Below are 16,305 nucleotides of genomic sequence, written 5' to 3'. Positions count from 1 at the left end.
ACCGTGGATGAGAAATTCCATTTGTTATCTCACGTTATGTCATCAGTTTCAGACGAATCTGAAAGAACTCAAAGTCTTGGAACTGACCTTTTTGGTGTGGGGAAGCGATTCTGATTGAGGGACTTTTGTGAATTCGCCCCACTCTAACTTACCGAATCCACAGCAATCGCTTATCCGGCTCCGAATCGTTGGCAATTCCCTGCAGTCTACAATTGCCTTTAACGGATTCAGGAAATGGATTGTATTGTTCTTACACAGCTGATCTGGTCTGTGTTTAATCCTGTAGTTACCATGTCAGTGAAATATCTCCCCCCGTTTATCTATCTGCAGTCGTTGCGGTGGCACTAAGGAGCGATGATAGCAGCTCCCCGGATGACTCGGAGTCTGGAGCAGGCCGCATGCACACACCCTTCTGGATTCCGCGTCAGTCAGCGGCTGCACTTGCGGCGCCGACATCAAAACGAAGAGCTAGGACGCTTTTTATCCGATCGCTTCAAGACATGCCCAGTCACATGGTAAGGACTGTGTGAAAGTTTGAAAAGGACAGTAGAAGGATAAGCAGTGGAGAGAAAGAAGTATGGAAGCCGAGAGGAGACGTACAATATCGTTGGTTTTTTTTTCTTTTTTTTAATTGTTTCCTCGAGATAACGGACTCATTTTATCAAAATCTCAAGAAAACGAACTTTGTTTTCTCAAGATAACGGAAAAATTTTATCGACATCCCGATAAAACAAAAGATCTTGTTTTCTCGAAATTATGAAATAATTGTATCTAACGTTTAATGTTTAGCTTATTGAAGCCACGTCCTATTTGAAATGGCAGAAGAGCAGGACTGTATTGGTCAGCACGTCACATACTTGTTCAATCAAGGGCTGACGTGGCTGAAATATGTTTATACCTTAGTTTAGAAAATAATAACGTCAGCATCCATCATTTAAGAAGACGGTTAGCAAGGCTTCAGCTGTATATGCGTCGCAATCTAAGCGAGCCTGATGCCAGGAGCAAAGGTTAAGTTTCGTTTTCTCGAGATTGGGATAAAATTATTCTGTTATCTTGAGGAGACAATTAAAAAAAAAAATAATACGATTTTGCATGTCCCCTCTCTACTTCCGTAAAGAAAGATAATCAAACCAATGGGAAAAAAAGAACAGGATGACCACCAGCTGAAAGAAATTGCACAGGTGGGAGGGGACCCAATCAAAATTACAATCGTCTTTGAAGGAAAGTGGTCTTTTATTCCTTCTTTTACTGGTGAGACACCAACGCCGATTAACTTGGATAATATGCTGTCGATGGACTTTTGTTGGAAACTGGGTGAGATTTTTGCAGTTTTTTCTGAAATGGGTCGGGCCGCAGTCTTATACATTTTGAACTTTAGTATCAGGTTGTTGCAAAGGGCACTGGTCAGTTGCTCCCATCTTAGTCAGAATGTTGGATACTGGGTTCTTAAGATCTTCCAGAATATTTCCTTTCAGGTCAATTTAGGAGCCTAGGTACTTAACAATTCAAGGGCTTCATGAAAAGGCACCCAGGTGATTCTGATGCTTCTGTAGAGACGTGGTCCTCATTCATTCCATATTTGTTTTGTAACTGTCTGTCAATAATATCGGAAGCATATTTCATTGTTCATTTGTTGGGTTCGGTTAGAACCTTAATTGAGTTTTGAGTAGGCCATTACAGTTTCCCTAACATTATTTTACAGGGTCATTTTGGGTATCCGTTGAACTATTGGGTAAGCTGGTTGAAGTCTGACCACCCCCAGGTCAGGTCAGGGAGCATGCACTGGTACAGCGTGTTGCCATACTCACCACACAATACAACAGCTCAGGATCTCAGCTGGCAACCCCCCGGGCAGACCCACCCTCCAGAAATGACCCTCTATCTTCCACATCCAGCTATTACATGGGTGTCCCCTTGGCCTGGTCCTCAACAATGAGGATCCTTCCAACTGGATCACCCTTGGGTAATCACACCACATGGCTGTAGTGCTGTAACTGACGCTCCCTCACAATGAAGGTCATGTGCCTCATTTGGGATTCCATGAGCAACACAAAGTTAAACCAGTGGGGCCCAAGGATTCTCCGAAGAGACAGATGAAGGAGTCCAGTCTTCATCTCAGGTCACTGGATAGCATTCATGTCTGGAAAACAGGAAGCACCAGACTCTAAAAACTCAGACCTTCGTCCTTTTGCAGAGATATCGGGAGCGCCACGCACCCCTTTCCAGCGACCTCATGACCCCCATGCTCTCCCAATCCGTCTACTGGCTTCATAGGAAGAGTCACGTGGACGTCACTGCCGAGGTCAGTAAACCTCTCGACAAGGTCGACACTCTCTCGGCAGGCAGACACACTGCTGATGGCCGTGCCCAGGAGGTCATTACAGGGCAGCCCTAGCTATGTAGTTTTTATTCCTTAGCTGTACAACTCGGCTCCTTCTCCCAGAAAATCCAAGTAATCACAAGTATGAGTAGAAAAGTAGCCTGATAAACTTAAATAACTCGGCAAACCTTTAATTACAGTCTTAGATGTTGCTTACGTCTTCGAGGTGCCCACACTCTAAAGATATTAATTTATTATCACCACCTTTTAAGGCTACTGTACGTAAAATATAAATATGCCCCACTTCACTTCTACAGTTTTCCAAATCAAGACATAATTAAGAATCATCTGGTCCTCACCAAGTTCTAAAATGAGATCAGTCAAACAAGGAACAGAATTTTTACATTTCCAATACATTGAAAGTCATCCCCACCCACGAAGACATCTTACCCAGAACTGATTACTGCCTTGTCTCCTAACATTAAGGGCTGATGCAGCTTAGTCAGCACTTCAGGGGGGCAACTTGGCTGGCTGACCGCCAGAATGTTGCAGTTCTGCTCTGTCAGCGGACTGTCGCTGAACCAGGTGATGGTTGACGACGCTGGAGTTCCATTGACTGGGTCATACATCGGCGTCATCGTTTTGCTGTAGAGTCCAGGACTTGCTACAGTAACAAAGAAGGAGACGTGTTTAGTTAACTCCGTGCACATTCCAAGTCAGAATTCCTATGTCAAGGTTTCAGTGGTTTTCTTTATGAGCCCGTTTCCAAAAAAAACTTGTGACAGTGTGGACAATGCTAATTAAAAACAAGAAGGGGTGATCTGTAAATTAATCTTTGACTCGTTTTCAAATACAAACAGAATACAGACGAGGTGGTTCACGTTTTGCCAAATCATCTGCATTGTTTTTTTAAGATATGCATTTATTGTGACATTGATGCCCGAAACGCCTTCCAGAAAAGCCAAGATGAGGAAGTTTAGAACTAATAACGATGTGATGAATTGAAATCGTAAGGTGATGTAAAACAAGTGTTCCTGTATATGTTGTCGCAGATAGCTGGGGGGGGCGACCCGGCCAGGACGCCCAGGAGGACCGGAGTAGGACTCACACCTCCCCCAGACCATGTGGGGGCGCCCGCCCCGGTGCCTGTGGGGACCAGGAATACATAGCTTTGAAACTCAACCCTGTAGAGGCCTGTGGTCACCGCCAGGGGGTGCCCCAATACCTGGGGGGAGAGGAGCAGGGACAACTGGAGTGCTTCCAGGGATGCAGCCGGCACTTCCGCCACACTGGAGAGTGCCGATGGAAGATTGCCAGGAAACACCTGGAGCCTCCCTTCATACGATGACAAGTCGGGTGGAAGAAGGACGAGGTCTTGGAGGAAGCAAGGAGGCAGTCTGAAGAAGTGAGGCATTGGATTGGTGGCCTGGAACTTGGATTTTGTGTTGCACTATTGTAAATATTAATAATGGTTATTAAACATGTGTTGGGTGAGTTGAATGTATCCGCCTGTCTGTTTCCAGGCCGGCTTCCACAATGTCCTATTTTGAATATTGGATTTGCTTATTTTACAGGATTTTTATACCCTAAGGTATCCATGGTTTTCAAAATATAGTTATAGTTTTAATTTTGACTTGCGACTTTATCTCACTGCCATTCTGACGGCACTATTATTGATTTCTGTTGCTAGGATCATCCCAGAGTGGGCATGTCCTTAGAGGTCGTGACCTGTCAAACACAATACGACCGGATGAAGGGTCATCTACGGGGTTGCTTCCCTATCCAACTACACGGATTCCAAAACCCCTCAAAACATTTTATTTTCAAATTGTCCTTGCTTTATTCCTCTATTTTTTAAGATCTCTGCACTCCTTTTGACTATGGTTTTGTCTTGCAGTTCTTGGTTTCTCATTGGTGTTCTCCTGGCTCGGACCCTCACTATGGATTTTTGACTACGATTTTGTGTTCTGGTTGCCCTCTGAAGGTGTTTCTAATAGGAGGTGCTAGCTCCCTGGAAATAAGTTTGTTTTGTAATTGTGGCGTCTTTAGTTAACCTAAATCTATACAGATATAGTATAAAGAGTGATATCCCTCCCGCAGTGATACGGCGGTAAGAAATCACATGGGAGAAAATAACTTGGCTTTGTTTAATATCGGCTTACGCTGCATATCAGACGACGGAAGCGAAAAGCAAAACTCGGTCCGGGAGTGGAAGCTGATGGACAGATGGAAGATTACATCATTCGATCCTGAAAATCCTTCCAACGCAGCGACGAAGATGGCATACTCTACACGTCGGGTCCCCACTCCCGGCCTTTCGCTGCCTTCGTCTAATATGCAGCGTAAGCTGATATTAAACACTGAGGGAGGGATATCACTCTTTATACTATAACTATAAAGATTTAGGTTAATTAAGATGCCACAATTACAAACCAAACGTATTTCCAGAGAGCTAGTGCCTCCTATTGGAAACAGAAGGCTCATACCTTCTGGGCATAACGGTATACAAGAACCACCAAAAAAATAAAGGTCCTTCAAGAAGAAGTCGACGACTTGCCAACAGATGCATCAGCGAATAGTCCAACACTTTGAGAATAATGTTCTCTAAATATAAATTATTAGGGTTTTGGGAATTTCACCCTCTAAAGTACACAATAGAATTAAAAAGATTCAGGATATTCAGTCAGATCTCAGAGCATAAAAGGCAACTTCAAAAACAAATTCTGAACGCGCAACTGATCTCACGGTCTTAAAAACCGCCATGTGCCTGTAATGGAGGTCATGACGAGGGCTCTGGGATACTCCGGGAAACCTTTGTCAGTCAACACCATTTGCCATTTCATCCAAAGATGCAAGTTTAGGTTGTCGCAGTGCTACTTAAATTAACTACAAATCCCAGCATTCCTGGTAGTACTTTGTCATTGGTCCGCTTTGGGTGCTGCTGGGGGAAATATGGTCAACGCAGACCTTAAAGGTGCACCAGAAGAAGCCGTCAGAAAACGTCCATCTTTTGTTTTTCTGCACTTCGCTCCACTTCTGGATTACATGTCACATATTAGACAACAATTTCTTGGTGTATTTATGTGTTTGTCTCGTGTCTGCTTGTTTGTGATTTTGTCTAGAATGGTAAACGTCTTTGTCTGGGGAACGTTCCTAAATTCTTCAGATCTTCACGCAACAACTGGCACACGGTAGGACAACTGTTCATAACATTTAGGAAACGGTTCACTTGGCATCTCAAATCATTTTCGCCATCATGGCATCCGTGGACTCGGACTGTTTGTGGACTGAACTGTGAGCGTTTAGCGTTAACTGTTTTGTGCTCAGTGCTTCGTCCTCTGCAGTTTGTTTAGTATGTGTTAAATTATTATCGCCATTGGGGATTTAGGGAGGACTTTTGTATAAAGGGTGGTCCAGATCTAAGAGCGCAATTTTCATTACGCTATAAGTTTATTACATAGAAAATCACCCGAAAAATCCTGAACCATCGAGAAGTGTGTGAACTGACGTCATGAAGAATCGTCATCAGGCCGAACTGGAATTGTCTCCGCATAAATCAAAGTCATCCAAACGATCTGGATCTGCATAATTAGATCTGGGCCACCCTGTACATGTTAGTTGTTTAATAATTATTATTTTTTATATATATTCTTTACTCATTTTGAACCAGCGTGTGAGCTGAGTTAAGGCTGGGTGCGCTCCTGATGCCCCTAAATAAAATATACAAATCACTGCTCAAAGACCGTGAGAATCTGAGCGTCTTCACAAGCACTCAAAGCCACACATCAACAGCATCCAGCACCACTGCTGACTTGGAAATGGTCCTGCTATTTTACCTGTAGACCCTGGCGACACAGCAGAGTTGTCCAAATTTAAAATGTCCTCAATAACTGGATCCCGGTTTTTATCTTTTTTCTTTTTCTTCTTCAGAATGTCATCCGGAGCTCTCAGCAACGACAGCTCCTCTGGCCTTCTTATATCTGGAATTGGATGGAAAGAAAGTAAGTAAGTAAATTTTACTTATATAACACTTTTCAAGAAGAAATGTCACAAAGTGCTTTATAAAAACAGTCATCACTGACACTAACACAAAAATGAGTTAATAAGTTAAAACCGGGAATAAAATGCATAGACATACACACTAAAACTCAGTAACACACAAAAGCAAACTTCAAAAATTAAAACAAAGAATTTGCACGGGCAAAGATTATAAAACTTGATAACACAAAAGTGAGCTGGAACAAAATTCAGAGCAGGAAAAAATGTCCAGCCAACAATGGCGAGTCGGAATAAACGGGTCATATGCTTCTTTTTAAAAATGTCCAACTTCTCTGCTGATCTCGCGTCTACAGGAAGAGAGGCCCATGATTTAGGTGCCACACACGCACAATCTCCTTTAGTCTTAAGTCAGGTGCTTGGGGAAACTAACACCCCATCATCAGAACACCTCAAAGGCCCTTATATACTGTGTACATACATATGTATAGAGAGAATGGATGAAACAGACCAGGGGTGCCAAGGTAGAATGTTGGAGTGCCTAAGGGGCAACCCCGTTTAATCACAGAGTCAAAAAAATAAAAGAAATAAGCGCCAGTTTGCACTCAGGTCAATGCAGCTTTAATAGCCCAAAATATTGGGTTTCAGTTGGAGCTCTGTCTCTATTGATGTTCAGGTTCAGAATGAACATCTCCATCCGGGGGCCATTATGGCATCCTGGGCACATTGTGGGCAGGGCCAAGAGCCATCCTGGGCGGTCCTCTCAGAAGAGAGAAGAAATGTTTCGTGCCAGTGTACCTTCTCGTCCCAAGGTGATATTGCTTATCTTCTCAGTGGCTGGAAGGTAGTCCCCAAGCACACATATACTGTACAGTATATATATATATATATACATATACATACACATACAGTGGAACCTCTAGATACGAGTTTAATTAGTTCCAGCACTGAGCTTGTATAGCGAATTTCTTGTATCTAGAACAAAACTTTCCCATTGAAAATAATGGAAATTCAGTTAATCCGTTCCGCACCCCCAAAAATATCAACATAAAAATCAATTTTCCTAACAAATAACACTGCTAAATAAGTGTGGATACACTTTGTCTGCTGAGCGTCATGTGATCATAACTGAGCTGATGGTTCTTCTCGCTCGTGCGCCACTCTCTCTCTCTCTCTCTCCTTATCTCTCTTGCTCGCTCGCCTCTCTCTCTCTCCTTATCTCCCTTGCTCTCTCGCCTCTCTCTCTCTCTCCTCTTGGGGGTAGAGAAAAGCCAAGCAAAATGGCGCCTTTTATTGGCTAACTAAAAAGATTACAATATGCAAGGTTTCGAGGCAACTCAGGCCCCTTCTTCAGGCAAAATGTAATCAAAGCTTGCATATTGTAATCTTTTTAGTTAGCCAATAAAAGGGTCATTGCTTGGCTTTCTCTACATTCATAATGGCTACCATGGTACAACACCCTCGTACTCCTCTTGAGGGCAATCGTCTCCTATTCTCCGTCTGCATGTCCGTAATATTTTTGGATACGCTTATACGGCGAACTGCTACAGTGAAACAATGAAATCACAAGCGCACAAACGCTTGTATCCTCATGCTACGAGAGAACAAGGAACACTGAGTGAGCTGACGGGCTGGCAGCGTCAGCTTGGGTGAATCCTCGAGTCGAGGCGGATTGGGAAACGCGTCACGCATAACCACAGCCTGGCTCGTGGCTCATTACGCGAGCCAATGCTCGTATTTAGATCCGAATTTTTCGCTCATACTTTCCTCTTATCTTGAATTTCTCGTATACAGAGGTGATCGCATCTAGAGGTTCCACTGTATACACAGACAGGCGGACACCGATGGTTCACCCAACACATGCGGACACCGATGGTTCACCCAACACATGTTTATTATACATATTACTTACAATTAGTGCTCACACACAACCCCCGTACTCCCCCAAAGTCCAGGCCTTCTTTCCAATGCCTTTCTCAGGTCCGCCTCCACTCCTTTCCTCCAAGCTCTGTCTCTCTACCTCCCAACTCCAGCCATCGAATGGAGGGAGGTGGCCCCTTTTATCTTCACCCGGATGAACTTCAGGTGCCTCCCGATTAGCTTTCTCTGGCACTCTCCAGTGTGGAGGAAGTACCGGCTGTGCACCCGGAAGCACTCCGGGTATCCCTGGTCTTCTTCCCCCCAGCACTTCCTGGTGTGGCGGAAGTACCGAGGGCCAGGGCTCCTCAGGCATCTGGGCGCCCCCTGGCGGTGACCATGGGCCCCTATAGGGTTGAGCTTCCAAGCTCTGTTCCCGTGGTCCTCAAAGCCACCAGGGTGGTCGCCCCCTCATGGTCTGGAGGAGTTGTAAGCCCTCCTCCAGTCCTTCTGGGTGTCCCGGCTGGGTATCACCCCCATCTACTCGCCACAATGTCTGTCCACTTTTCACAAGAGAACTACTTAACGGATTTAGATTGGGGTTTTTTTTCTAGAATTTGCTTGAACATTCCGTTGATTTTGCGATTGTTTGCGGTATTGATTCATTAGCACGAAGCCGAGAGAGGCTCATCGGGCTGTGGGGAATGGGCGGAGGCCCTCCTCACTCACGTGTCTGCCTTGGGGCGTAACGTTAACTGTGCTTATTTACCGAGCGAGAGAACTACTGAACAGATTTAGATCTTTTTGTTTTCTATAATTTGCTTGAACATTCCAGTTGATTTTGTGACTTTTCCCATTGCGCTAAGAATCAGAGTTTGCTTTGCAGGAGCGATATATTCACGCTAATCCGAGACACAGGCTGCGGATTGGGGGTAGAGTAATGTCAGGAGTAGAGAGCTGGGCGGGACACTCCTCGCTGTCCTGTTTCACGAATGCGTGGGCGAAGCCGCGGGGACAACAAGCCCTTAATAAAAGGACAAGTGTCTGTGTGTGTCAACACAGTAGCAATGTTTTTGACATGTTATTCCAAAAGTTGGGGCATCATAGACATTTTTAGTAATAAAATACAGTGAACTTTTCATTCCATCAGATGGCGCATTACAAACATTAGGACTGCTGATATGAATCCCATACCAAATGACATATAAAAAAGACATACACATCACATGGTGCACTGCAAATGCTAATGCGGAGGTCTATGCTGATTACTAGATTTCAGATGGGTAGTACAGCTAGTATATATTTTGTATACATACACTGTACATATGAGAGGGAGTCAAGCGAAAGTTACAAAATGGGATTTATCAGAAAATGGAATGAAACCTTAACGAAACTGATGCGGTCATTTCTCAATGTCATCTCCACCCTTTTCAATGCACTTGTGTCACCTGCCTGGAAGGGCCGGGATTCCAGCAGAGTAAAAGGTTTCATCTCGTCCTCGCAAACTACTTGTGCACCGCTTTCTTCACATCGTCATCTGTCTTGAATCGACGACCACCCAGATTTTTTAGTAGCGGTCCAAAAAGTTGGAAATCACACGGTGCCAAATCTGGCGAATAAAGGAAGATGTGGCAATACCTCAAACTTGAGTTTCTCCAGACAGGCCTCAGTGTTCTTAGCAGTGTGTGGCCCTTATCGTCTTGTCCTTGAGACAGCAGTCCCTGCCGCTTCACATTGGTCTCCAGTAAGTACTGCACTGGTGACTGTAGGACCCCTCGGCATGTTGTGTTCGACAAGAACTCAGTTGCACGAAGTGGTTTTTGAGGACAAGACAAGCTCTTTTATTCTGCTGTAATCCAGGCACTTCTAGGCAGGGTGGCACAAGTGCATTGAGAAGGGTGGAGATGCCATCAATAGGTTTGTGAAGGTTTTGTTCTGTTTTCTAATAAGTCCCATTTTGTAACTTTAGCTCGACTCTCCACTCATATATCATCATTACTATTTTTACTTTATTTTCTCTTGAGATTCTGTAAAGTTTTAATTCCACTTTGGGGGGCAGGTACAGCATGTCTGTCTATCTAGCTATTAAGGACCTGTCCCACTTTGACAGATTGAGAGAATTAACCTCGAGCAGAGAAGACTGCGTGGGGACCTCATCCAGGTCCTTACAATTCTAAAAGACGCTCATGAAGTAGATCCAGCAGAATCACACACTCGAGAACAGCAGTGGAAATTAAGGGGAAATGCATGTAGGACGTAAACCAGGAGGCACTTTTTTTTTTTTTTTTCCACAAAGATTTTTGGAACAACATCCTGAGACACAAAGCTGAAAGCAAATCCCAGACAACACTTGAAGACGAATCTGGAAGAGATATCAGGACAGCTTAGCTATTAGCTAAACAAACAGGCTTGACGGAGTGAATGGTCTCCTCTCGTTTGTCAAATCTCGTATGTTCTTATGACCCTGCGATGGTAAACAGTGCCTTATAAAAGGGATGACTGGATGAATGCCCAGCACTCATTTTTTATTCCACCACCGAATTCAGGCTATTCCTCACTGGGCAAAATGGTGATGCCAACTTACTGAGCATCTTGCAGATTTCCACCACAGCCTTGAACACCATAGCAGAGAAACTGACTCGGAGCCGCACGGTCTTCATATTGGGTAGCTGGAGCCTGAGCGCTTTATGCTGTGGCGTGAAGAGGAGTTTGGCGTCCGCCTGCACACCGTACTTGTCCAACGTCCAGTGGGTTTTCAGCAGCCAGCTGTTCTTCTGCTCCCACCAAAGGCCATAATCTGACCAGTCTTGATTAATCTCTGAAACAGAAAGCCCACTTTGTTATTTAATATGATTTATCAAAACTTTACATTTTTTCTGAAGCCAACCCTTCAAAAAATTTGTTACCAGCTGCTCGAAATCAGATTTTCTTTATTGCATTATTATTTAACATTCCTTTGTATTTTTATTATTTTATAAAAATTTCCCTACATTTGCTATTGATGTCTACACGTACTGTAATAGATGGGGTGGCATCCTGGCAAGGGGTGATGGTGTCTGCTTACCTGGTTGGGAGGCCATTATAAATGGGTGGACTGCCTGGATAGATTGGCATCCCAGCTGAAACCATTAGTCCTCCCTTTACTGGTCAGGAGGACCCTAATAAAAGATGGACAGAAGTTTGTCCCAAAATCGTCATAATAGTTATAGTATTTCTATATATCCTGAGCTTCTGAAAAAGCTCAACTTCCCACAGAGATGACACTTTATTTGTTCCATGTATCAAATATGAATTGGAGTGGCCAGCGGCAAATAGCAGGTCAGTGAACTGGTGAGGGGCGGGGCAGATGTGGGGCGGAGCAGAGATGAGGTGAAGAGTAGAGGTGGGGCAGAGTAGAGGTAAGGGGAGGGGTTCAGACAGGGGCATGGTAAAAGAAGGGGCGGAGTAGAGGTGATTGGTGAAGCAAAGGCAAGGGGAGGAGTGGAGGTTAGGGGCAGGGTAGCAGTGAGGGGTGGAGCCAAGGCAAGAAGTGGAGTTGAGGTTAGCGGCAGGGTAGCAGTGAGGGGTGGAGCCAAGGCAAGGAGTGGAGTTGAGGTTACGGTAGCAGTGAGGGGTGGAGCCAAGGCAAGGAGTGGAGTTGAGGTTAGGGGCAGGGTAGAGGTGAGGGGTGGAGCCAAGGCAAGAAGTGGAGTTGAGGTTAGGGGCAGGGTAGAGGTGAGGGGTGGAGCCAAGGCAAGGAGTGGAGTTGAGGTTAGGGGCAGGGTAGCAGTGAGGGGTGGAGTACCTTTTTTTTTCTTCTGTCTTTCTATGCGGTTTTCTATGTTTAAGTTCATGGAATAAAATGTAACACCACCTTAAAAGTTAACAAAAGGTTTGTCTTTGAATGTCTGTTTGGTGCAGGGGTTGTATTTAATGTTTTTAACTTCAAAAAAAATCAACAAAATATGTAAGTTTCTCAGGGTTACCCTAACTTTTGCATAAAACTGTACCTACAAAAAGTAAGTGAGACCTGCACAAAGCCCTCCAGAAATGATTATTATCTCCATCAGGGCTTTTCACCCAAAAATGTTCTAATCTCTATATGGACTTTTACTGAAGATATAAACTGTTTAAAAAAAAAGGTTTTGGAGCGGAGACCCCAGTTTTGTTTTTCTCATTTTATTTTATTTTTTGAGCTTTTGAGATCCATGTTTTTTGTATTTGCTTATTTCATTCCATATTCCACACTCTTCAATTCCACTACTTGGGTAAACGTTAACATTATACAAAGTTATTGTCTGTTTTTACCTGCATTGTTATCACTCTTTAATTTAATATTATTTTTATCAGTATGCTGCTGGAGTTTGTGAATTTCCCCTTGGTATTAATAAAGTATCTATCTATCTTAAAAAAAAGAAACACGATACTTCATATAAATCAGAATTTTATGAGGCAACAGCTCCAGAGTGTGATTCAGTGTGTATGAGCTGGCATGACATGGCCTTAAACAGACCCAGAAAAGGATAAAAGATAAAGCCTAAATAAAGGATTAGTCTGTCTGTGAGGTCATCTGAAGTTTGATTTGTGTCTGTTGTAACACGGGAACGGCGTATGAGTCACAAGTGTTCACCTGTCGAGAAACAAAGGAGGTTCCTGTAGATGTGAGCTGTAAATCAGTTTTCTGTCTTGTTTCCATTTGTTGTGTTTATTGAGGGCCGTTTCCACAGTCACATCCCAAAAAGTCTCTGCATTTTAAGGAGCTAAGTGCAGCATGGCAGTGCCATGGTAGAGCTGCTCCCTGGCAGTAAGGAGAGTGGAGTTAACTGCCCTGCTGGAGTTTGTACAGTATGTTCTCCTGGGTCCGCTTAAGTCCAAAGACATGCAGGTTAGGTGGACTGGCGATGCAGTAATGGCCTGTGATTGTTCACCCTGTGATGGACTGGCATCCTGTCCTGGGTGTGTCCCTGCCTTGTGCCCAGTGTTTGCTGGGATAGGCTCCTGCCCCTCCTAGCAGACGTAATGAACGATTGCACAACATGACGTCACTGATGTAATAATAAGAATGTAAAATAAAATTTGACAGATGAGCGAACATGTTTCTCTGAAGAACAAGTGAAAGAAGAATCGACTGGTCGGAGCTGCAGTGCGGACATCATGAGTTCCTCAGCACATACAACACTCGGCAATGTGCAGCGTCTTTAGTTATAAAATAGCCAGACCAGGCCCCATAAGAAACAATCACAGAAAATCACGTCACTGATGGATTCATAAAAATGTACAATAAAATTTGAGAGATTTGAGCTAAAAAAAAAAAAATCGTTGATTGTTGCCCAAGCAAATACAACACCTGACAATGCTCCACACCTTTGGTTCTAAAATGGCCGACCCCTAAGAAACGATCAGACAAAATCACATCATCCATGTAAAAACGTACAATAAAATCGGAGAGACGAGTTAATAACATCGTATTCTGACGAATGTTTTAAAGAATAGTCGATTGTTACAGCCCGTAAAAAATGATCACACAAAATCACGTCACCAATGTAGTGAAAAATGTACAACAAAATTAGAGAGTTGAGCTAAAAGAATTGTCCACTGTTGCCCAAGCGAATACAACACCTGACAATGTGCGACACCTTTGGATCTAAAATGGCCGACCCATAAGAAACGATCACACAAAATCACGTCACCATTGTAAAAGTGTACAATAAAATCAGAGAGACAAGTTAACGTCATATTCTGATGAATGTTCTAAAGAATAGTCGATTGTTGCAGACGTCAAAGCTGCTGTGTGGACATCACAGTTTGCACAGCACATACGTTGTTCTACATTTATAGTTTTAAAATCACCGGCCGATAAAAAACAATCAGCACAAAAATTGTGTAATGAAAAAAAATGTGCAGTAAAATTCTAGAGTTAAGCTAAAAGAACAGTCGACTGTGGACAGATCAGAGCTGCTGTGGGGACAGCATGAACTGCACGGCACATACAGCACTCGGCAGTGTGCCACGTCTCTAGTTTTAAAATGGCCGGCCTATAAGAAATGATCACACTAAACAACATCAACGATATCTTGACAAAATTTAATGATAAAATCTGAGAGACGAGTTAACGTCATATTCTGAGAAATGGGCAAAAGAAGAGTCAATAATCGCACAGGTCAGAGCTGCTGTGTGGACATCACGATTTGCACAGCACATACATCACTCACCGATATTTTACATTTATAGTTTTAAAATGGCCGATCCACAGGAAAAAAAAAAAAAAAATTCACACAAAATTACACAAGAAATGTAAATAAAGAAAAATAACATGAAATTAGAGAGATGAGCTAATGTCTTAACGAATAGTCTAAGAATAGTCGAGTGTGGTAGAAGTCAGAGCTGCTGTGTGGACGTCACGATTTCCACAACACATACGTCACTCGGCGATGTTCTACATTTACAGTTTTAAAATGGCCAACACATAAAAAACAAAAAATCACACAAAATTACACAACAAATGTAATAAAGAAATATAGCATGAAATTAATCTAATTGACCCGCACAGCACATAGTGCATTCGGCGATGTTTTATTAAAAGACCATCCTGTAAAAAACCGATCACACAAATCACGATCACCAATGGAATGATAAAAATGTAAAATTAAATTATCAGCATGAAAAACTATAAAACATCAAAAATCTTGTCACGTACTTGTCACTGTCACATACTAGGAAGAGATCAAAATATTTATCAGAAGTAGTTATGGTGGAAACGAGGTCAAAACAAGAGATAAAGAACCAAGTAAAGCAAATCAGAGATGTAAGTGGCGTTAAGAACTGATAAACCTTAGATATCTCACTGGAGAAAATCTTTCTTTGTGGAACATACAATTAAAAGAAGACTTACGGATTTTCTCAACTAACTTCAACATCAGCCCTCCCACGTGCAGATCTCCAGAGACTCTCAATTTAAATTCCTTGGGTTCTCCTTCATACTGGTGCTCCACCTGCACGCACAGCTCCCACGAGTTTGCTCCATACTCACCAGCCGTGGTCATTCTATTGACGGTTAACCTGTGAAAAAACCAAATGATTGAAGATTTAGAGTTTAAATTAAATCTCTAAAAAAACAAAACTTCCAATTCAGCGAAATATGAGCACAGAACGCCATAGACAAGCCATCAATAAACTGTTGTTGTGGTTCACTCCTCCAGCTGGTGACGTCCAAGATGTGGATAAACCGAGGAAACAGACGAGGATCTCCTCGTGCATCGCTGCATGTTCTTCCCTAGTTTGGTTCAGAAATCAGCATCACTCAGTCACACTCGGGACGGTCATCAGAACGAAAGGTCCTGAAGGCCTCCCAGTGAAGGCCTTTGAAGATTATCATCATCTGGTCTCTCACTGGTTTGTCCTCAAGCCCTTTTGTGTGTTTCTCGAAAGCTGGCGAGAACGTCGATGGGAACGCAGAAACACTCAGTGGTGAAAGGAAACCACAGTACGCTCCACCCCAAGCATTTCAACTTTACCGAGTTCCCTCTTCCCTTACGAGTCACGGTCACCTAAAACTTTGTCGAAAGCATCTTCTGAAAATTGGAGTTTGGTGGAAATCAATGCAAATTAAATAATTGGAGCAGCTGAAATATGAATGTAAGAAATTATTTCAACAAACAAAGCAAACACAAAATGTACAAGAAAATTAAAGTGTGATCAGGTCAGGGAGCATACACTGGTACAGGGCACCCACCACATGATGATCCTGCTTGGCAACCCCCCCAAGCAGACACGCGGTACAGTCCCACGATCGGCCACAAGCATGTGTTACATAAATGTCCCCTCGGGTGCACAACAATGAGGGTCCTGTGAGCCGGATCACCCTCGGGTAATTGTGCCACATGGCCGTAGTGCCGTAACTGACGCTCCCTCACAATGCAGGCCATGCGTCTCATTTGGGACTCCATGAGCAACACAAAGTCAAACCAGTAGGACCCAAGGATTCTCTGAAGAGACACACCATAAAGTCGTCTCCGTGTCTCGCAAACAGGAAGCAGCAGGACTCTAAAGACTTGGACCTTCGTCCTTTTGCATGGATATCGGGAGCACCACACACCCCTTTCCAGTGACCTCATGACCCCCCAATGCTCTCCCAACCTGTCTACTGACTTCAC

General features: G+C 43.5%; 1 protein-coding gene across 2 annotated transcripts in view; it reads right to left on the bottom strand.

The window, feature by feature from the left end:
* fermt1 (fermitin family member 1) overlaps positions 1 to 16,305 on the bottom strand; it is a 43,078-nt gene that overhangs the window by 19,664 nt on the left and 7,109 nt on the right. For both annotated transcript variants that reach the window (XM_039738862.1, XM_039738863.1), the window contains exons 2-5: positions 15,045 to 15,211; positions 10,758 to 10,991; positions 6,157 to 6,300; positions 2,771 to 2,984 (exon numbers count right to left, since the gene is read on the bottom strand). In XM_039738862.1, the coding sequence (XP_039594796.1) occupies positions 2,771 to 2,984; positions 6,157 to 6,300; positions 10,758 to 10,991; positions 15,045 to 15,195 (743 nt within the window). In that variant the 5' untranslated portion in view covers positions 15,196 to 15,211. The remainder of the gene's footprint in view (positions 1 to 2,770; positions 2,985 to 6,156; positions 6,301 to 10,757; positions 10,992 to 15,044; positions 15,212 to 16,305) is intronic.

This window comes from Polypterus senegalus, chromosome 16 (genome assembly GCF_016835505.1).
Source record: "Polypterus senegalus isolate Bchr_013 chromosome 16, ASM1683550v1, whole genome shotgun sequence".
NCBI classification, from domain to species: Eukaryota; Metazoa; Chordata; class Cladistia; order Polypteriformes; family Polypteridae; genus Polypterus; species Polypterus senegalus.
The sequence above is the reverse complement of the archived record's forward strand: the minus strand, read 5'-3'. Positions and strand labels throughout refer to the sequence as shown.